The 23,014-nt window shown below is 40.2% G+C and overlaps 1 protein-coding gene across 3 annotated transcripts; it reads right to left on the reverse strand.

Annotated features, from left to right (window-relative positions):
- Positions 1–124: 124 nt before the first annotated feature.
- Positions 125–19,371, reverse strand: LOC116504290 (zinc-binding protein A33-like). 3 transcript variants are annotated; one of them, XM_032211217.1, is made up of 7 exons: positions 18,996–19,371; positions 17,883–18,157; positions 14,185–14,280; positions 7,993–8,226; positions 3,524–3,627; positions 1,172–1,284; positions 125–1,073 (listed from the first exon to the last, which is right to left on the reverse strand). In XM_032211217.1, the coding sequence occupies exons 2-7, from the start codon at positions 18,153–18,155 to the stop codon at positions 526–528; spliced, it is 1,368 nt and encodes a 455-aa protein (XP_032067108.1). In that variant the 5' UTR covers positions 18,156–18,157; positions 18,996–19,371; the 3' UTR covers positions 125–525. The 3 variants fall into 3 exon arrangements, with proteins under 3 accessions (XP_032067108.1, XP_032067110.1, XP_032067109.1); XM_032211219.1 differs by having other exon boundaries at positions 3,608–3,627; positions 18,996–19,370; XM_032211218.1 differs by lacking the exon at positions 18,996–19,371 and adding an exon at positions 18,496–18,989.
- Positions 19,372–23,014: the final 3,643 nt, after the last annotated feature.

Raw genomic sequence — 23,014 nt, forward strand, 5'->3', positions numbered from 1 at the left:
ATTAAGCCACAGGTCCTCCTCCTTATCAGCAGAAGCCAGGGAGGAAGGTATATATTTAGTGGTATGCCCCTGTTACGGGAGGAAGCTAACTGCTTCCATTATGTGTGTGTGTGTCTGTGTATACAAACCTATATGTGTGTGTACAAAACATGTTTACACTTGGAAAGTGGTAATAGGAAGTAGAAAGTTATAGCTACCATTTTATTATGATATATTAGAATTATAGTCAATATTTTTTGATTATTTGCAGAGTTTAATCTTAAATGAATAGTAATGATCTTGTTAGATTAAAAATAAAGAAAATCCACCTTAGAAAAGACAGTAAGGGACCACTCTAAATAAAAATGGTCAACAACCCTTCATTTTTCATTACGGTTGGCTGGATTTATACCACAAATATAAATGGTTTGAAATCTCAATGGACATTTACCAGTGGCAGTGATGAGGACAAGAGAAACAGTATTGTAATAGCGCTAAGGCAGAAAGAAACAAAAGAACCACTGTGTCCTGTGAAATGAGAAGACTTCAGAGCCTGAGAGGGTGGCAGATCCTCATGGGCTCTGCATTCTTCTCGCCATGACTGAAGCCGGTACTGAAAAAAGGATAGAATTTGCTAGCCCACAACTGGTGGAAGATAAAGAGGACTGACATCTCCTCGGCGTTATAAAAAGTCAGCTTTTTGGCCTTGCAGTCCAACAACACCCCCACTTTCCTCAGCCAGCACTGGGGCCTCAAACGTACCCAGGGAGTTGCTGCAGCCCAATACTCGGAGTCGTTCCACAATCTTATCGTCCAATAGCCATTATCTGGGCACAGACGGACTCTTGCTGCCCGGTCCACATTGTCCGAAGCCACTCCTAATTCCCACTTGGTCTTGTACCCCACCCAGACTTCCCAGTAATGCCGCCCGCTTTCAAAGGACGCCGTGGCCAACACGTTCACGCTCTGCAGGAAACGCCTGGGGCTTCTGGGTACAGCCTGTGGTGACTCCCTCTCTGTCACTGAAGTCAGATCTTTGGAGAGGAGGAGGCTGGGGTGGGCTGAGTCTGGATCCAGGGTCAGAGCATTAGGAGCTATGGGGAAAACAACGCATAGAGTTAAGTGAGGCCTTAGCAGCCAGAGAGCTCTGCTATATCTCTTTATCCCAAGCCGCCTTCAAAGGGAAACGCACCTGGGCTGATGGATTTCAGCATCTTTCGCCAAATTATGTACTGCAAGGGCCCGTCACATAGCTCCTTGTACTGTTTTAGAGCCAAAGTCAATGTTTCAGATTGCACTGCTGGTCTGGAACAGAAAGAAACTTAGCTAAACAAGACAAGAATACAGCCATCCCAACATTCCTCCATTATCAAGTAAATTGTCTCCAGCCTCAAAGCTTTCCAGTCAATTCACCTGGATGCTACGCAGTACTTTTATGGAGAACAATGTGCTCAGCACTTTTATGGAGCAAATTACTGTGTTCCCAATTTTATAAAGAGATGGCAGTAAAACTGTTATAAAGTGGCTCAGCCATATCTGTTTGCTGAGTCCACATAACAGATGGGAGTAAGTTCAAATTACTGGGGGTGGGGGGAGAAACAGCAGGATGTAGAGGTGTTTTTAATTAAATCCACCATCCTTACCACTTCTTCTCCAAGATCAGGAAATAATGCAACCCTTTATTGTCCTCCGAAAGCAACTAGCTAAGGAAAGAGGCCCTGGCTCTTGCTTCTGATTCCAATACAGGTAGTCCTCAACTTACAACAGTTTGTTTAGTGACTGTTTGTAGTTACAATAGCACTGAAAAAGTGCCTTATGACCATTTTTCAACTTACAACCATTGCAGGCATCCTGATGATCACATGATCAAAATTCAGATAGTTAGCAACTGACTCATATTTATGGTGGATGCAGTTTCCCGGGGGTTCATGGGATCACCTTTCACAACCTTCTGACAAGCAAAATCAATGGAGAAGCCAGATTCACTTAACAACAGAGATACTAACTTAACAACTGCAGGGATTCACTCCGTAACTGTGTCAAGAAAGTGCTCTGACCTAGGCTTCACCAGAGCATGAAGCAAACTCTTTGTCCTGACAAAAAACCCTTTTATTAAGTTACTGTGAATTCTGCTCATTCACATCCAACAAAGTCTTTCAAGGGAGGATGTAGAGTCACAGACCTTATCCGGCTTTTGCAGATATCATCAGCTGACAGGCTGATGATATCTGCAAAAATTGGCAAGGAGTCTTGGAGAGTCACAGGCCAATTAAGCAAACTAATTGTCTCCTGCAAACTTCACTCCCCTTTCGTTCCTTTTTTATTTCCTCTGGGAGGGGCCATTCATCATCCATCTGTGGCCTTACTCCCAAGTCCACCCCTGTTCTTTAGCTGTTCTCTTTGTCTGGCAACTCTGCGGATGCGCACACTGGGAACAGGCTCCAGCTGTTTGTCTGCCTCACTGATGTCTGACTCTGAAGGCAGATGATAACTGGGATATGGCTCTGGCCCTATCTCTGCCTCCGACACAGAGCCCTCATCAGAGCCTTCCCCAGACTCCAGGACTAGCCCATGTTTCTCCCCAACCTCCTCCCTGTCCGAATCTGCTGCCAGCTCTGTTGGCAGGCCACAACAGAAAGATTATAAAACAGGAAAAAATTAACTTAACAACTGTCTCACTTAGCAACATAAATTTGGAGCTCAACTGTGGTTGTAAGTTGAGAACTACCTGTACTACTAGGGAACCATGCAACTCATAGATGGCCTTGATTGCAGATTTTTTAAAAAAATGTAGCATCCTTGGAAGCCACCAAATTCCTACAATGTCCTTTCAACTTAAATCAGAGGGGAAGTTTCTGGCCTGAGCATTCTGCTTCCTTTTCTTAGTCAAAGGGGTTTATTGACTCACAGGCTGGAAGGCCAGGAGAAAGTCCTAAGCATCATGCAAGAAACTAGTTTGCAGAAAAACAGAAACATGCATATTAACAGTGTACAAATGGACCTAACAAAATTATAAGCCAAATGCTGTTAACAAATTAATTTTAAACTCTTGTTTCCACAGAAACCTCCAGCCCTTTCCTAACACGTAAAAATGCCCCCCTGGTACAGTGAAAGAGTAAGAGAATTGCACAAGCAATCTTTCCCTGTCACAGTTAACAGGAAGAAAGCAGATTCCACATCTCCAGTGTAATCATTACAGCAATTTGGCAGCATCACAATAAAACAGAACCACAAGATGCACATTGGGATCCAACAGGGCCTTGATGAGTGAGAGATTTGTGTGTCTGTTTCCTGCCCACCTGGGTGAACCTGGAAAGCTCTCCAGGACTGGCAAAGTAAAAGCAATAACAGATTAACTGAGATCATATGGGATCTGACATCCTGCAAATCTGGCAGGCTAGTCTTTGGACCATTTAGATTGCTAATCAGTGCCGAGGAACTACAAGTGGAGCTCACTCAAGTAGCTCAACCATTTGCAAAAAGCTCCTCCTTGCACATCTATGCAACTGTGTCCAGCATTCAGAAGATACAAATCTACCCGTACATCCTTGGTCTGTTCACTGGCTTCCTCCAAACCTTCAGTGCATTTTTGTTTGTTTGTTTGTTTGTTTGTTTTCCGGACACATACCTGACCGGCAGAGATTCCACCTGCAAAAAAAAAAAAAAGCAAAGCAAATTAAGAAATATCTCATTCAATTTGTGTGGACTAGCACCAATAGATCCTACAGTACAGTATTCTATCCTGAAGTTGGAGAGAAGGACAATTACCATATTTTTCAGAGTATAAGACACACCTTTTTCTCTCAAAAAAGAGGCTGAAAATCTGGGTGCGTCTTATACACTAAATACAGCATTTTTGGTCTCCCAACTCCCTCCCCCTTTTCAACAAAATGGCCATGCAGAGCCTTTATGAGACTTATAAAGTGCTTCTGGGGGCTGGGGAGGGCAGAAGTGAGCGAAAAATGGGCCATTTTTTGCTCATTTTTGTCCCCCCCCCTCCAGCACTCTATAAGGCTATTCATGCCCTTTTGGGGAGAGGGGGGAAAACGGGCCCGTTTTCACAAAAAAATGGCCATTTTGGGAGGTCTGCAGAGTGCAAAAACTTTTTTTTAAAAAAATTTGCCTCTTCAAAATCTTGGTGCATCTTATACTCCGATACGTCTTATACTCTGAAAAATACGGTAAGTGAACATTAAACACAATTCCAAAGGGAAGCGAAATGCTAAAGGAATATATTCTGGAGATGGTAAATTAACATTTCATGACATGAATGAGGAGATGAGACAGTTAAGCTTCCAGTCTCTCGTTTTTCAAGACACAATTTTTGGTCTTTCTGGGTTCTTGCTTCTGAAGGAAACCTGTAGTATGTCATCAGCAAAGCAGAATAACTTCTTCATCCTTATCTCTACATTGTAACTTTAAATTACACTGGAAACCCAATTTTAAATACAAAGATGAGAAATAATAGTTTATTATAATTTAGGGAAAATGTGATAAGGGGAATTATGGAATGTCGATGAAGATTCTCAGTCATTCAGGTAGAGCTGTCTGGAAGTTGAATCATGGCAACTGGACTTTTCTTTTTATTTGAAATGTTTCACTGTTTATCCATGTAGCTTTTTCAAAAGTCCAGTTTTGGACTTTTGAAGAAGCTACTGAAGCACTGAAAGTTGACTGGTCATTGTGCTGAAAGTATTATTTCATGGAAGTAAATCATAAGGTAAAGGTAAAGGTTCCCCTTGCACATATGTGCTAGTCGTTCCCGACTCTAGTGGGCGGTGCTCATCTCCGTTTCAAAGCCGAAGAACCAGCACTGTCCGAAGATGTCTCTGTGGTCATGTGGCTGGCATGACTAAATGCCCAAAGTGCACGAAACACTGTTACCTTCCCATCAAAGGTGGCTCCTATTTTTCTACTTGCATTTTTTACGTGCTTTCAAACTGCTAGGATAGCAGAAGCTGAGACACGTAACGGGAGCTCACTCTGTTATGTGGGGCTAGGGTTTCGAACCGCCAACTTTTCTGATTGACAAGCTCAGCGTCTTACCCACTGAGCCACCACGTCCCAAGTAAATCATACAGGGAAGGAAACAGAGCACTAAGCGAATGATTCAAACTTATGCAGACTGTATGTAAGTCCTCTTGGTTGTTTAATGTAATGATACTTTCCTTATCACAAGATAAGGAATGCTTATGGTAACATTAGATGTGTTTTGGGTATAGGCATGAACAGATGTGCTTCTTTGTATGCAGACAATGCTATGTTGCTGACTGAGAAATCAAGTGATTTATAGTGTATATTAGATTATATTACAGTGTAATAAGGAGTATGGATCTGTAAATTAATGCATCAAAGACTAAAGCACTTCTAATGAACAGGGTAAAAAGAAGAATGGCTGCAAATTTTGTGCAAATGTAGAAAAAATAAACCACCCAAAAATAAACCAAAATCCAGCAAGTAGCTGAATTTGTTAGTTGGTAGAACAGTTAACATATAGGAGACTGCATGGATGAATTTTAGGATGTGCAATTCGGGGCAGAAAGGTAAGGGATGATATGTGATCTATTGTGAGGAATGCGTGTTAATCAAACCAAGTAGAAAAGACTTTGCCTAAGAGCAAACTTCTGCCTACTTTGTGATTCAAAAGTAAGAGTTGATTTGCCAGGAGAAACATAAACATCCGAAGTTGCAGGCTAATTACATGAAACAAGAAGAGGCAGAATCAAGATTATTAGGTGTCAAATCCATGCAGACTAGATTAAAAAGTGAGTTTTACCAGGCCTAAAGAAGCAAGTTCATCTAGGCAAAATGAAAGATGACCGAATCATAAAACGAACATCTGAAGGAACAATGAAGAGGAAGGCTGAGAAAATCCCAGATACAGTTGATGAGACCTTCCGAGAGAGGACATAAGTTTAAAGAACAAAAGGCAATGCGTGAATTTATGGCAACAAGGGTGATTTGCAGACAGGAAGGTTATGGAAAACTATAATGAACAGAACTGGTATAAGTGACATTTAGCCAAACAAATAGTCCTTGACTTAAGACTACAATGAGCCAGGTCAATTAAGGTCATAAGTCTTGCTACCATAAAGCAGGTCGCCCAGTGACTGACCCAATTTTATGACCTTTTTGGGGGATGGTTGCTAAGTGTATTAAGTAAGGCAACTGTTCACTCTGGGCCAGTTGTGAGGGATGTGGATGCTGGAACTGGGCTGTAAGTACCTCTGAGGAGAAATGTCAAAATTTTGAACATTGCTAAGCAACCGGTCATAACTTGAGGACTAACTGTATTTTCTTTTATTGTTTCTTTTTTTGCATTTATATACCTGATAAGTTTCTATTCCTTTATTAATCAGTTTTTACTCCTCTTCCACATTTTGCATGTTGCTTAACCAGAAAGGGAATAGCATACAGATAGTCCTCGACTTACAACAGCTCATTTAGTGACCGTTCAAAGTTACAACGGCACTGAAAAAAGTGACTCATGACTGCTTTTCACAATTATGACCATTGCAGCAACCCCATGGTCACATAATCAAAAATCAGATGCTTGGCAACTGATTCATATTTATGACAATCATTTGATCCCCTTTTGCGACCTTCTGACAAGCAAAGTCAAGGAAGTCTGTAAAATGGGGACAAAACTCATTTAACAAATGTCTCAGCAGCAGACATTTTGGGCTCAATTGTGGTCGTAAGTCGAGGACTACCTGTACTAGGTAGGTAAAGAATGTTTATTTTATTTATTTAAATTATAATCCATCTTTTGGCTTGAGGATAAACTGCCAGCAAAGCAGATTAATTTTACACCTAATTTTATAAATGTGTACATTCAGTAAAACCAGAAGTTTGATGAAGGGAAAAAATGCCATGTTTCTAATGCATTTTGTAAAGGGGTTTGTCATTAAAGCACATTTGTATCGCTTGCATTTAGAGCAGTGTTTCTCAATCTTGGTCAGCCAGCTCTGCTGGCTGGGGGATTCTGGGAGTTGAAGTCAGGTGGGCCAAGGTTGAGAAGCACTGATTTAGAGGAATGCACATAATAAGCCATTTGCGAAAGCTAAACAGATCTTGTTTCTGAATTGAAGACTTGTCTGGGAACTTCCTAAATCCAGCTTGTCCACTAGGGGAAAAACAGGATAAATATAGATAGTTTTTCAGTAACCATTAACTGACTCCTTCCTTCCCATTTTCCACTGAACATTTTTTAGTGATTATTCAAGGAAGTGCCAGAAAGACAACATGTTTTAAACTGGAATGGTGATGTTTCCTTGAACAGCTTTGCTGGATAGAATCCAGAGCCGATATGGCCTCTTTGGGGACTGCGAGGCCCGAGGGCTTTATATTGTGGAGTTTGCAGTAATTTCTCAAGGCAGACAATTTCCCATGCGAGGGAGAGCCAGCCATTTGTTTAACAATCCTGCCGCCATAGCAACTTACTGTAAAGTAAAAGGATTGCATTAAAACCATGGGTTATCATTCGTGTTACAGGAAATGGAAATGAAAAGAGCAAACGCTCTTCCCTACTGAGGAGGAGGAGGAAGTGAATGTCAGCTGAAGTTTACCTTGCCATGTTTGTCAAGACTACAAGAAATGGGACAGGGAGGGAGGGAAGGAGAGAGGGAGGGATTCTCATTGCTCGCCCTGGTGAAAAGGAGAAAGGATGAGAGGATGAGGTAGAGATAACACTACAGATGCCATTAGAAAGCCAAACAGAAATTCACCTTCTCTCACAGCTGCCAAATGTCAAGTCTAGTTACGGACAAGACAGTAAAACACGCGATCAATAAAGGGAAACATTTTTGGATTGTAAATGAATACATGGGGACTTCTTGGAGCCCACGTTTCTCTCACCTAGGAGATAAACCATTTCTCTGAACTGCCCCATACCCTCCTAGTCTACCACTTTGGTGTCTTTTTGTAGCACAAACAAGACCGAGGAAAGGTAAATTTGGATTCCAAGTCCCCCAAGTTCAACCCCCATCTCAAGTTAAGTCTTGGAAGTTTCACCTGCAGCCCTGATGAGATCTCAGAGTTGTCAAGTCTGCGCTGCATTTGGTCCATGGTCTTCTTCAACTCAGAAATCTCTTCTATTAATTGTAGAGAAGCGTTTTCCAGTCTGAACATATACTGCTCTTCTTCTGTAGCCATTTCCATCAGAATCCTTCCTTCCTCCTCTCGTAGGATCTGATGAAGATGTTGAAATGCTGCTTGGATCTCTGACTTCAGTTTCCGAGATGTTTTCTGAGCAGAGGAAAAGATTACAAGAAATAGAAACACAATATATTCAACCACTACCTGTGTTTCAAAAGATATTACCTCTCCAAAAATTTTGTGGGCAATGTATTATTGCTTTGTTAAGAGGAGAGCAAAGCACGCTTTTATTTTTAAAGCATTCAGCTACCTTTCTAGTGATCTGCACAGCCACAGGGTGGCAGCTGTATCTATGCTACAATTTAATCTGGAATTGTCCTGTCTCACTTTTACAGAGAATCCAGATGTTGCAGTTAATTCATCACACCACAATTTTCCCAAGCTGTTCCTTGGTCTTCTTTCAAACAGATTTGAAGATTTTTCTCATTTAAAGGCAATTATGGTGCTATTCTTTTAGCATGGTCTGGCAGAACACTTACCGAGTCTTTTCAGAGCTACTGCAACTTGAATTTGAAACTTCTTTTTTGTGACTTATTTCTCTAATTGCTTCCTGTTCAGTGTAACTGCAAGATTACTTTGTTCCTTGATTGGTCTTTATGTGAACAGTTCCTTTCCCAAAAGGGAATAGTTATAATGACTTGACTCCCCTTGTTCATTTTCTCCTTCATTTTATTGAAAAATATTGCTATATTCTTACATAAAAAGTCCTAGCACAATAGGATATGATGCAAAATATCCATTTATACAGCAATTAATCAGTAATACTTTGCTAATAGCAAACAAGAGACAGAAGCTGAATCTATGGGTTTTTTCGAAACACCTGGAGGACACCCAATTGAATTGGGCCTTTTCTGCTAAATACTCACAAAAGATTTGCCTTTCACTTTCATTTGGGTTTTTAAATATTCATGTATTAAAAGTGCATACACATAAACTCTCTACCATCTTTTGTAAGCTTGTGAGCATTTTGCCTGCCCCTTTCCAGTTTCCTACAAACATGGCAGTTCAATACAGTGAAGAAAGAAGTCTTGCCTAATTACATTATCATTGACCTCCTCTCTCCCGGCGTTCAATGTCATTGTACACAAAATTATAAAAACAGATTACACGCTGCTTATATTCAGTACAGAGGTGGTATTCAACAGGTTCTGACCAGTTCTGGAGAACCAGTAGCAGAAATTTTGAGTAGTCTGGAGAACCGGTAAATAGTACCTCTGACTGGCCCTGCCTCCATCTATTCTCTGACTCCTGAGTCCCAATTGATCAGGAGGAAATGGGGATGTTACAGTATCTTTTCCCTGCCACACCCACCAAGCCATGGGGAGAGAATGGACATTTTATAGTATCCTTCTCTTGCCATGTCCGTCAAGCCACGCCTACCAAGTCATGGCCACAGAACCGCTAGTAAAAACTTTTGAATTGCACTACGGATTCAGGGGCACCAAAATAAGCCCCGATATTCATCTGTCTCGCATTATTAGATTTTTTTCTTTCTTTCTAACACTCCTCTAGTATACATTGACTCTGAAGCTTTCTATAGTGAGTCTCAATGGGCTCAAAATGATTAGAATTAATTTTGAATCCAAATTACTCCTTTTGAAGTGAACATTTGCTACTTAGTGTTATTTCAAACTTGCAAGTCTTATTAAAGTAGATTACCAAAGCCTTTGAAAAATTGTCATCATGTATTATATATATAAAATGAATGAAGAGCTAACAGAATGATTAAAGAAGCTTTCATGAACTTAAATCTAATGCTTCTGAGATCTACCTGCTTCTAACCTTTACCCTGGATTTTTTTTTGTTGAAGGTGGATTAGATGAACTGTTTTCTCTGATGAACTGGAAGACTGTTATTACTTATCATGTTCCTTCGCCTTGATGAGACTTTAAGGATAACTCTAGGCTTTCAGCTTTAAAAAGCCCATTTAATGATTACTGTGGTTGTTCAGAAGAAGCTGCATAATATTTAATATTATTTCTGACAAGGGGAAAACTAAGATGATTTAGCAAATATATCTCCCACACCCAGAATAAGCTTGTTTGTATTTCTTGATTGTTAAAAAAAAAACCTTAATAAAATGTTGGAGTCAAATCTCAATCCAGAAAGGGCATTTTCAAATGATGTACAGTTTAATATTCTAATAAATGATATATCATAATGAAGCCAATGAAAAAAGCAGAGAGTTCTTTCATTTTAATTTTTAAATTATCAGTGATTGCTGTATTATCAAGGCAGCCAATGTAGCACAGTCATTAAGATCCAAGTTCAAGTCTCATTCAGTCACAGAATTCACAATTCCTAGCCAGTCATCAGTCATGAGATTGTGCTACAGATAAAATGGATACCCTGCATATCTTGGCAGAGAAGAAACCACAGGATAGAGATATCATAATAAACACAAAGCAAGCCAACCAATATTTAACATTCTGAGTAATTAAACAAGAATACCCTCTCCCAACGGCTAACCTAGTTTTCTTGAGGGTAGGGCATACACAATTTGAGAAAGTTCATACAAACCAAAGATTCATGCAAACCAAGGCTTCTTCACCAAGCTCAAGTTTAGGACTTTTTGTTGGCAAGAACCAGCATTTTTAACTGGACTTAAAACACAACCAATGGCAATGCTGTTAAAAAGGTAGAGCAATGTGATCAGCAAAATCACATGTAGAAAGAATCATTCCTTAACCACAAAATCCAAATGTTCTACATTTTAGTGGTTTCAAAGATGGAGAAAGTGGAAAAATATGTCTTCTCTGGTAAAGGGCATACTAGTAGAGTGTATACAATAACCTCCTGACCACAGTAGCCTCATAACTGTCCCGGATGAATGCTAAAGCATGCCAAACTATAAACATGATTCTTCAAAAGGTGTCATGATCTGTTCCCATTAGGTTTAATCCATGTTGTTGTAAGCCTATTTTTTTTAAGTTTAAGTTTACTTTATTGTCATTGCACCTCATACAATGAAATTAAATGTCATTTTTAATTTATATCTGATGTTATCACTGCATCTAGACTCCAGTAAAGGACCTGAATAATCTCCTTGAGTCCAGGTGACCAAGAAGGGAAAAGTTGGGTATCATCAAACATGATGTTTTTTCATGGCTTTGTGTGGGTATGATAAAAGCATAGGGAACATAACAGATCTCTGACAATCCCTGATGTTAAGAAGCAGCCTTCTCCCTAGTCATTAATAAAGTCCAACTCCATGGATTGGATGCATCTCCTCTAATTCTGATGACCACAACTACACACTGAAGAATTCGTAGTAAGGGATTACCCTGCATAAGTGATTATGTTTTTTTTTCTTCATGGATATGCTATCCATGGAGATAATTACTTAGGGTTAAGTGTTACTTGATCCTTATTTTGCATTCATTCTTCCTGCAACATAAAGAAACCAGAACATTTACATATACAGGAGAAAATAATAAACCATCTTTCTGAATTAGTATAACTTGTTTTCTTGGAAAACCCAGATTTTCAGCCTGGAATTCTAAACATCCCTGACAATGGCTGCAGATAAAACTGTTACATGACGTCCACTTGGGTGCTGAAAAGTTAAGAGCATAACGTACACTGCAAAAATAATAAAAGCTTGAATAATAGAGTACATGTAGTCCTTGACTTATAGCAATTCATTTAGTTACACCACCACTATTTTTCACGCTCATGACCATTGCAGCATCTCCATGATCACATGATTTACATTTGGATGCTTGACAACTGATGATTGAAGTGTCCCAGAGTCATATGATCATCTTTTGCAAATGTCTGGCAAGCAAAGTCAATGGGGAAGCCACATTCACTTAATGGTGTTATTAATTTAGCAACTACAATGATTCACTTAACAAACGTGGGAAAAAAAGTCATAAAATGGGGCAAAATTCACTTAATGAATTTCTAAGTTAGCAACATAAATTTGGGGCTTAATGATAGTCGTTAAGTCGAGGACTACCTGAATACCTGCTTGTTTAAGGAGAAAATGCTATCTAGGAAAGCGTGCAACACCATTAAATATGATGATTGTAACACATAGGTTCTTAGATATTGTGAGGCCTGTTAGTTAACTCTTTGCCCACATTTCCCATACCTTCTGATCAAGAGGCAAGGCTCTAATGATATAAAATTGACAGCAACTGAGCGATCCCTCCTTTTTCCCCGCCTCTCCTTTTGCTCATGGAATCCCATCAAGTTTTTGAGGAGCCCTGCGGTTCAGCAGAAACCCCGATCTAACCCACAAAAAGATTAGATCAGGGTTTCCCAAAATGATTGATATCGACCTCCAAGAACCAATGGGACCATCCAAGAGGTTGATATTATATTTGTAAAACTAGTAATTAAAGTCATGTTTATTAAACTATTTTCAAATAATTAATTTTTTTGGGGGTGTGTGTGTCAATGAGCTAGCAAATGTTTTAAGTTAGGGTCTGGATTAGAGACTAAAATATGGTCTTTTAAGCCACGGAAAAGCCACTTCCCAAGATAGTCCCAGTTGCTGAGTGGTTCAGCAAATATTCAGCTTGCCAAGACGACCAACATGGTCAATACTACTTTGGTGACATATTTTACTTCTCTAAATACGGCAGTCTTTTGGAAAAATTAACGGAATGCTCTTTCCCTGAGCCAACTCTTAAAAACTAAATAAACCATCACGAAAGAAAAACACCACCAAAAATCTATTTGTGTCCATCACTCTTAAAGTGTTAATTCAAATGTGAAAGCATTTATTAAACCCAGTTAAGTCCACTCATTGACACAATCCCATATTTTTCAACCCATGGCCCTCCAGTCATCCTGCCAGTGAATTCAAGAAACCCTCACAAATCTCTGATGTCTCTCTGAATAAACACATTTTTGTTTCTCTCCTATTGTATACAGTACAACTGAAAATAGCTGCCCATTGTCAGCCCACAACATATTGTGGCAGGAACAATATGTTATGAAACATGGCAGTAGCAATGGCAATTACATACTGCTCCACACTGCTTTAAAGTTTACAGAGTCACCATATTTCCCTCAATAATCGGGGTTCTCATTTTAATTACCTCAGGAGGATGGAAGCCTGAGTCAATCTTGAGCCAGTCAGGATCGAACTCCTGGCAGTGAGTGGAATCAGCCTGCAATACTGCATTTTAACTACTGCATCACCATGGCTCTACCGTTCTCCCCGCCCCCAACATGTTATGTGTAATTATGTGCACATAATTACTTTAGGGAGATTTGAGAAAGTTTGCTCTTCTTTTATCACGGTATTATTTATAACACCATTATCTCCCGGAGTCCTTCGGGAGCGGGCGGCATACAAAACCAATAAACTCAACCAATAAACTCAATCTCTGTTTTAGAGGCATTTCTTTGGCAAATGCATTTCAACAGTACAATATTATTTTTCTTTTAAGATGCCATCATAATTAAACGTCTGTGTTTTATAGTTCAAAACTTTGACATGGAAGAGCCTTCTTCTTTGATCTTATTTTTGGTTATTTATTTAGGAGAAATTTTGCTGGTTTTCTTCACAGAAATCACTCTGTGAAATATGACTTCTAAGCCTCACGGCACAAAGCAGAAAAAAAGATTGGCTTAATGGCGTTAAGCTCTTTTTCCATCTGCCTACTCTCCCCAGTAATTCCCCCTTAGTCAGTGCAAAATCTACAATTAGAGGTATTAATCTTCTATTCTGCTGAGAGGCCTCAGCAGTTCATTGATTATCCGGGCAGATGATTAGTTTGCCTTGTGACAACCCAGAAGAAACTGTTCTTTACTGACTGCTTTATCTTGTTTTGCCTGTAGTTTAAGAATAGTGTTAGGAGGAGAAAGTCACACAAGCCCCAAGGAGTCCCAGCTTTGGTCCTGTCGATTAGACTGTGGGTAGTTTTTCCTCTTCCTTTTATATATTTTCTGCAATTATGATTGTCTTGACTGTTCTATTTCAGTGCTTTCTGGACAAAATGCCCCACTTCTTCTAAACCCCAAACGTCCCATCCCTGACATCATCTCTAGCATCTTAGCCATTTGCTTCTGACCCTAAACCAGTAATATTACCACCAAGCACTCCTTATTTTCCTCATTCTTTCGCTTCATCTCCAGCAGTTTCTCGCGTTTCCTCTGGTAGACCTGAAGGACCTTTTGGAGCTCCATCTGAAAGTGAATGAATGAATAAGTAAAGCATTTATTTATTGGAATAACTTCCGAATATTAATTGTGGAGTCAGCATAATAAAGTTTTGCAGTTTCATCAAGATTTTTTTTCCCAGCCTCGCCTGTCCCATGAAGTTAGAAGTCAAATAGCATCTGAATCTCTCTGGATCTTCCTTAGCGAAAGGATGATATGAAAATAGTGCTATGATGTTTTCTCCTCTTTATGCAATTTTTTCCAATCACTAACTTTTCCAAAAGCTTGCAGAGGTTGGAAGAAATGATAAAACACGTACAGTGACATTGTGATAAAAACCTTGCAACCTTCCTCCTTGCATCCAATGCCAGGACACAATATGAAAAGGACAAGATATAAATGTGGAAGCTCCCACTTACAGTGACAATGGATGTACCGTATTTTTCAGAGTATAAGACGCACCAAGGTTTTTAAGAGGCAAATTTTTAAAAAAGTAGGTAGGTAGATAGAGAGGGAGAGAAAGAGAGAGAAATATAGTAGGTAGGTAGGGAGACAGGGAGTGTAGTTAGGTAGGTAGATAAAGGGATAGAGAGAGGGAGAGATAAATAGATATAGAGATAGAGAAATACAATAGGTAGGTAGGGAGAGAGAGAGTGTGTAGGTAGGTAGGTAGGTAGGTAGGTAGAGGGATTGAGAGAAATAGAGAGGGAGAGAAATACAGTAGATAGGTAGGGAGAAAGACTAGGTAGGTTGGTAGGTAGAGGAATAGAAAGAGAGTAGGTAGGTACGTAGGTAGATAGGAGGGGAGAGAGAAAAATACAGTATGTAGGTAGGTAGGGAGAGAGTAGGTAGATAGGTAGATGTTTCCAGGTGTATTTATTCATGTGATGGAGAAGGAAATCGCTGACAATCTACAGCACCTAAAACTTTGTTTCTGCTGGCATAGCACTTGATCAATGTAATTCTCATCAATTAACGAGCTTTCCAAAAGGAAAAAAAAAGGTTTTGCACTCCGAAAACCTCCCAAAAATGGGCCCGTATTTATTTATTTATTTATTTATATTTATATATATATATATATATATATATATATATATATATATATATATATATATATATATATATATACATACATACATACATACATACATACATACATACATACACACACATATATATATATATATACACATATACACACATATATATATATCTCTCTCGCATGAATAGCCTGGGGGGGGGCGACTTCCAGAGTGCTCCTGGGAGGGGGCAGGGGCCCCAAAAACAAGCAAAACCGGCCCATTTTTGGTCAAAAAAAATATTTCATGCATAGCCTTATGAAGGCTTATAGAGTGCTGTTGGGGGCTGGGGTGGCAAAAAAAAAACGCCAGTTTTTTGCTCATTTCTGCCCTTCCCAGCCCCCAGGAGCTCTCTGAAACTCTCCATAAGGGTATGCACGACCATTTTGGTGAAGGGGTGAGGCTTTGGGAGGTAAAAAATGCTGTATTTGATGTGCAAGATGCACCCAGATTTTCTGCCTCTTTTTTGAGGAAAAAAGGTGCGTCTTATACTCCGAAAAATATGGTAAATGTGTAAGTTCCAGAGATGGCATTGTGCCTATGAGCCTCTCTTTACTTGTTTACCACTGTTCCCTAAACAGTAATTATTATAAGCGTATTTTTATTCATTTACCAGATACTTCTTTCTCTCTCTCGCTTTCTCTGTCCACCCTACCTATGAGCTAAAGGACCATGCCTAGAAGGCTTTCAGACAAAATGTTGGCTGTGCTCTCATGTGCAGAATTGAACAAAGGTTTCCAATACTGTTTTCTTTCACTTGTGATCTCTTCTTCCAACTTTTTTCTTATGTTAAAAAAAAAAAACAGTTAGAGAAATGGACTATTTTTTCACTGGCAGTCATTTCCTGACTATAAGAAAACATCCTTACAAATCAATCTTGGTCAATCAGTTGGGAATTCAGATCTCTGAAACGTAAGGATCTTAGTCTCAATCTTTTCCTCAGGAATTTTCTTCCTAACCTCTGCTTGTCCTAATGGCAGCTAAGGATGCTAGACAAATTCTTATTCTTCGGTATTGAGCTGCAAAGAACAGCACTGCAAGAGGAGGAAAAGGAAATTAAGCAAAGGATTAAAACTTCAAAGAAGTCAAAGATAGGATTAGAGCAAAATGCAATGGAGAGGGAAAAGATAATCTTCTCTCTCAGCTCACTTCACCTCACAGGGTGATTGCTGTGTGGAAAATAGAAGGAGAAAGGACTATTTGGTATGTTCCCTGCCCTGGATTATTTATGAAAATAATAAAGGTGCGATTTATTTTAAAAAATATTTAAAAATGGTAAAGATACCAACAGTTGCCAAAGTAAATCGAAAAGAGCTTGGAGAGGATGGAATTAAAACAAAAATATAATATATCTTGATCCAAAAGCTGAAGAAGCTTCTTGGATGAGAAGCTAAAAGTCTTCAAAGAAAAATCAGAAAGTCCAGTTGCCTCTTGAAAAAAGCACCTTTGGATTGTGATCCAGAAGTTATCTTTTTCTTCAGCAACTTCATGATTAAGTATTCGCTAAAAGATATTAGGCATGTGTGCACACCATGGAAAATTAAACTTCTTCAGAAATGTGTGGTATGTCCACAGACAATGTTTGATAACACCCACCTTCATGATTCCATCTGTAATGGATGTATCTTTCCTTTTATGTGAATAGAACTGGCTTGTCTTCTCCAAGCCAACCAAAATCAGAAGCCATGCAAACCAAGAACAATCCATAATGAGTTTGTAAAAGAGAAGAAACCACAGTTCCTGTTTTATTCACTGTGATTCAGATAGATAAACCATAAATGGAACTAATCAAGTTTATTAATCATGTCTGTAAGAGGCATATTGGCTTAATTCAGGTTTTTTTGGGTGTCTTTGAATCATTGTTGATTCCTGTGAGTGCCTCAATTAGTCCTGAGGTTTTCTTGGCAAGGTTTTTCAGATTTGACTTGCTTTTGCCTGCTTTCTAGAGCTGAGAGACAGCACAGTGATTGGCCCAGTCACCCTGAAGGCAGGACTAGAATTTATAATCTCCTGGTTCAGAGGTGGGTTCCTACCAGTTCGCACCTATTCAGTAGAACCGGTTTGTCAAATCTACTGAACCGGTTAGAAGAGGTTCCACCAGTGGACCCGGAAAGCAGGTCATACCTACAGAAGAGATTCCAAAATTTTTTGAAACCCACCACTGCTACACACACACACACACAAACACACACACACACACAGAGAGAGAGAGAGAGAGAGAGAGAAAGAAAGGAAGAAATAAATAAAGAAAAAAGAAAGAAAAAGAGTGAGAGAAAGATGAAAAAAAAGAAAAAAGGGACAGAGACAAAAGGAAGGAGAGAGAGAGAGAGAAAACACATGGCCTGCAAGCCACTCCCACCAGGTCACATGGGCGGCAAGCTACTCCCACAAAGGAGGCCACACCCACAGAGTAGATTCCAAAAAATTTTGTGAACCTACCACTGTCCTGATTTATAGCCAGATGCCCAAACTGGATCTCTACTGCAATGTGCCACATATTAAACATGCTACCGGCCAGATGATCAAGGAAAATTGTTACTGGTTACTGACCTTGGTTTTTCTTCTGTGCTCCTCGGAGGCAGATCTTCGAACTTTCTCCGCTATATTAGATACAATGAAATTAGGATGAAAGGATCGGGAAGGAAACTTTTGCCGACACTGGGGGCAAGTGGCAATTCTGGGGCATCCATTCCAATATTTCTCGATACACTCTTTACAAAAATGGTGCATGCATTCCAGCATGACAGGGTTCCTGAAGAGCTCATAGCATATAGAACAGGTCAATTCTTCTTGAATGGTTTGCTCCTGACTCTTGCCAGCCATTTCTGCAAAAAGGTAAAGGAGGGCCTAAGTTTCAGTTCTAGAGGAAACAAGAGTTTTATAAGTGGAACAGACTGAGAAATGCATGATTAGTTTACATACTTCCCCTAAACAATAAATAGCCATTGAACACATCCTTGTATAAAAGCTTCTGCCTGTAGGCAAATATAAAGCAATCAGTAAAAGCATTTATTCATATGTAGAAAAGTAGCAAAAAGAAACGCAAGACTTTTTGATTTTTTTAAATAGGTAGCCTGGAACTTCTTTGAAATACGATGCTCTCTCGGTGAATTCAATCTAACCATAGTACAAGGAATAACAAAGGGCTACAAGATCTCAAAACCTGCAGTTTGGCAGGGTTCCGCCCTCTTTGCTGCCCTCCAGTGGCCATTTGGAGTTTTGCAGTCCGGATTTGCTCGCTCCAATCAGAAATCGCACACCCTGAAAAAGGCAATCCGGCGTCGCAAATTGCTTGCTAAGAAAGACATGGCATCGCGGAGACCCGGTTCGCATCTCAGGAGCCGCCTGCATAAAAGCAAGCTCCTTAATAGTTTTTCTCCAAAACAACCCGTCCCGACCCCAAGAATAGTGCCAAGAACAGGTGGGGCGGAACGATTCAGACAACAGCCACAACACCTAAGGATCCCTAAAGAAAAGCAAATGCTCCTCCCAAAAGCCCCAGGGAGCTATAAGGGCTGGGAGGAGTGCCCATTGCTGAGTAGAAAGTGGGGGGGGGGCTTCCCCACTCTCGCCCTTGTTCACTACAGGCCAAGACAACGACTGGGCTACCACCCCTTCCTCAGCATCAATCCCCTTCGTCGTCGCCCATCATCTTTCACTAACCCGCCACGTTGCGCCTTCGCCGAGGGACTCGGCTAAAGTCCCCAACTTTGATTCCAAAGTGCACTGAACTTGCTTGAGCGGCGGCCCTTTGCGCCAATCGGGACAGTCCCTGGCGATCGAGCTCGCTCTCTATTGGTCAACTCCTTTGTCGGGGCCCGTCGATGCTCCGGAGGCTGCTTGATGTTGCCGCGAAAGCCTTCCGGGCGCTCCAGGCTGACTCTGCTCCCTTTTTTCGACGTTATTTGCTGCAGGAGAAAGACGCGCTTTGAAGTTTTGCAGTGACGGGGCTCATTAGCAGGGGCTTTTTTTTCCTGCTGGCTGCAAAAGTCGAGGAAGTTTGCATTCAGGACTTAATTCTGTGAGCTCTTTAATTAGGGAGGAGCAACGATGGAAGCCCGCGATTGGTCGTTTCCCAAACAAACAACTTTTATCTCTTGCGGAGTTACCTACATTGCACAATCTAATACAATACTGTGCCGCACATGTTTACCTCGCTTTCTTATGTAAGGGGCAAACTCAAATGACAGCCCTGTAACCTTTCTCATGGGCTAATATTTTGAAAGACCTCTAGCCCTTTTTCTACTCTATTTCTCTATCGCTCCACTAAAAATGAGAATCAGATATTTATGTACGGCAAATAACAGCTTAGAAGGCTTATTTTAAGCATCGAAGTAACTTTTGGGGGGTTGCAGAGCAGCTGACATTTTTGCCTCCTTTGGCCATCAAAATGATACTTTCCATGCTGCTTCTTGATTACAAAGCTTTGAGCTGCTTCTGTAGATCTGCAGTCTAGGCCAGCACAGGCTCAGGTACATAGATGTGTTTTGTACTAGGTTGGATAAACTTTTTCCCTGGCAAGTTACAGGGATCATTAGACTATATGCATAGTAACAAAAGCATTTGAAAAGGGGGGTGGGAAATAATCATTGTGCTTCCAGAATGATTGGACAACAACAAAGTAGTCCTGCTAAAATGTCCCAAAGATGGTTTTTCAAAAGGCAACGGAGCTTTCTTGATGTTTTTTTTGAAGAAGTTTTGCTTCTCATCCAAGAAGCTTCTTCAGAACTGAAGAAGCTTCTTGGGTGAGAAGCAAAATGTCTTCAAAATACAGGCAAGAAAGTCCAGTTGCCTCTTGAAAAATCACCTTTGAGACAGCCTTGAACTGGATGACTGAGAATCTCCATAGACAGCCTGCTGAAATGGATCTTGAAATGGCTTCAGTTCACCATTCATTTGAATCAACTTACACATCAGGTGACAGACAACACTGTTTATTTTGCCCTGTAGAGCAATTGCCCAGTTTTTAGTGTACATCTTCTTCAGGAATACAGAAGAATTTTGAAATATCATTGATTGATTGATGTGCCATCAAGTTTTTACTGACTCAGCAACCACATAGATAGATTTTTGTACAGGATGATCTATGACTAAACTGGTCTTTCAGGTCTTCCAATTGATGAAAGAAATGTCCTTCTGGCTTCGGCTCCAAGTGGGGAAAAAGACACTGGAGATATGGAGGCTGCTTAGAAAGATGGTTTATTGGTGGACAGGACCACATGGCTTGAGTCCTGAACAGAAAAGGTGATCACATGCTTCAATGTTGGTGGAGAAGAAGTGAAGGGCTGAGGGAGAGGCTTGTTAGGCTTTTTATAACCTGTTCAGTCCCACCTCTCTGTTTCCTGTTCCTGTGTAAGAAATGTATTCTGATTGGTTGTCAGACTCCATGGGGCCATGCAGGGGCAACTCTCCAGGGTGTGTTTTGAATCCAGGTTTGGTTGAGTTCTCAGATGCCATGTGATCAGTTGAGTAAAGGGGCAATATTATCATGCTTTTAATCCCATCCCCCTGGAGCTGCAGTGAAGACGTTTTTATTATGTAAAGGGACTAGCTTGGCCTTCTTAATGGCCCATTGACAAAGTTGGAATGGACAGGAAGCTACAGGAAGCTATTCTGTCTTTTAAAACATGTTTCTTTCTTTTCACATCCAGAGAAATATTCAGCCTTTTCAATATTTCCTAGGATATTTCATTTTTCTGAGAGAGGGCTAGGTGATAACTTCCTACACAATGATGCACTCATCATCCCTGGAACTGAGATTATCCACCTTGCTACTGGTTGTCTTCTTTCCTTCACATTTCCTAGCATTAGAATTTTCTTTGCATAATGGGACTGAAAGAATAATTTGTGCCTGGTCATTGCGCCTTGAGTGAGAATTCTGGGACAAAGATCAGAATTCTTGTTCTGTGATCCATCAGTTTGTTTTCTTGGCTATGAAATATCATATAATAGGCCAAACATGAAACTGGCCCTTGAGCTATAGCTGCTTAACAAATTTTTAATTTTAAAAATTAAATTGATATGCTGCCTATCTCGCCCAGAGGGGAGGCAATAGCGTGTGCGTGTGCCAGCACCCATAATGCAAAGCGCACCCCACATGCATATGCATGCACAACCCCCCCCATGCACGCCGCGCTGCTTACCTCCAAGCTGCGCTTGGTATTTCCCTGGGGGACTGTGGGAGGCCATTCTCGCCCTCCTGAGGCTCCAAGAAAGCCTCCAGAGCCTGGGGAGGGTTAAAAATGGACCCAGTGGGCCTACCAGAAGTTCGGTAGGCCCATTGGGCCCGTTTTCTGCCCTCCCCGGGCTCCGGAGGCTTTCCTGGAGCCTGGGGAGGGCGAAAACGGCTTCCCTGATGGCTCGTGTGCTGGCAGATATGGCTCCACGTGCTACAGGTTCGCCATCATGGCTCTAGGCGGCTTACAACCAAATGTAAAATAACAGAAAACATTAACTTTGACATTAACATTGACTTAAAAATTAAATGTGATATGCATATTTGAGAGTGGTTCTGAAGTGTTCTTGGAGTCTAGTGTTCAACTCCATAAGCAATTGCATCTTAGTTTATTTAGCTGTGATTTATGCCTGGAGGCCCCAGGGTAAAAGGCCATACACAATGTCTCTACCTTGAGCCTTTGTCATAAGCATGAGCGCTAGGCATAACTCTTATGCACATGAAGTTTTGTAGCTCAGGAAAGACTTTAATAAGAACCTGCATTAACATTAGATCATAATTGAATGTGGGCCAGATAAATTCCTAGAGCTACCTGGTTACACTGTGGTGTATAACATTGCATTCCCATTTCACTAAATTGTCAGGTTGGGATTTACAGTTTCATTAATTTCAACATTATTGTTTTTCAATGTACTATAGAAGTGGGAAATATAAACCCCATCAAACCAAAAAGCAATATATTCCTCTCCTACTTTACTTTCTGAAGGTTTATTTGCAAACCTACTTTGAAATACTGGTTTTAAGTTGTACCTCACTTGAACTCTACAAGAGGGTGAAATGTGCTTTTTCTAATTTCCTTTACTTGGCAGAAGAAACAAGTAATGACAATTGTTCAAACCCTGTGAGACCAAGAATTTTTGTGGTACACCAGAAAAACTACCTAGTCCTAGAACCACATAAAGTGTCCTTCACAAATAAATTTAAGAATGAAGTTATTACTTTCTACTACTTAAAACAATGCAGGTAATAGGAAAATCATTATGACTAGCATAATCTTGATTCTGAAAAAAGCAGATCCACAGATTTACTTAGGCAAAGAGGTCACTGATGCAAAGAATTATAACTGGGTTTGTTTGATGAGACAACACTAAATAATTATTTAGTATTATGCTAGTTAATAGAGGCAAGCCTCAGTTCATACACTTTCCTCTTCTTTCACCTCTTCCTGCAATGGTTGTATGAGTGCAAAAGTGCTTGCTTTCTAATTTTTAAATTTATTATACGTTTTAAAAATTCAAATCTTATATCCAAGAGAGGCTGGTCTCTCTCACCCTATCTCATAAAATTGTTACAAGGTGCAAATGAACAAACCTCCATTTAGGATATCCTGGTGTTATAGAATTTAGGACATGGGAGTCAAACACAGCAGATTCACTTCAGCCCAAGATTACTGATAGTGGTTCTGTTTCAATCAACCTTTCAAACAGGATATGGTGTTGAAATTATG

Source organism: Thamnophis elegans, chromosome 2 (genome assembly GCF_009769535.1).
Source record: "Thamnophis elegans isolate rThaEle1 chromosome 2, rThaEle1.pri, whole genome shotgun sequence".
In the NCBI taxonomy this organism is placed as follows: domain Eukaryota; kingdom Metazoa; phylum Chordata; class Lepidosauria; order Squamata; family Colubridae; genus Thamnophis; species Thamnophis elegans.

Excerpts from the sequence above, each read along its gene's own strand:
- LOC116504290 (XM_032211217.1), bottom strand. The coding sequence starts at position 18,155 with ATGGCTGGCAAGAGTCAGGAGCAAACCATTCAAGAAGAATTGACCTGT. Across the intron at positions 3,628-7,992 it reads AGATCTCATCAGGGCTGCAG|GTGGAATCTCTGCCGGTCAG; the intron begins GTGAAACTTCCA and ends TTTTTTTTGCAG. Across the intron at positions 1,285-3,523 it reads CCAGTGAACAGACCAAGGAT|ACCAGCAGTGCAATCTGAAA; the intron begins GTACGGGTAGAT and ends TTTCTGTTCCAG.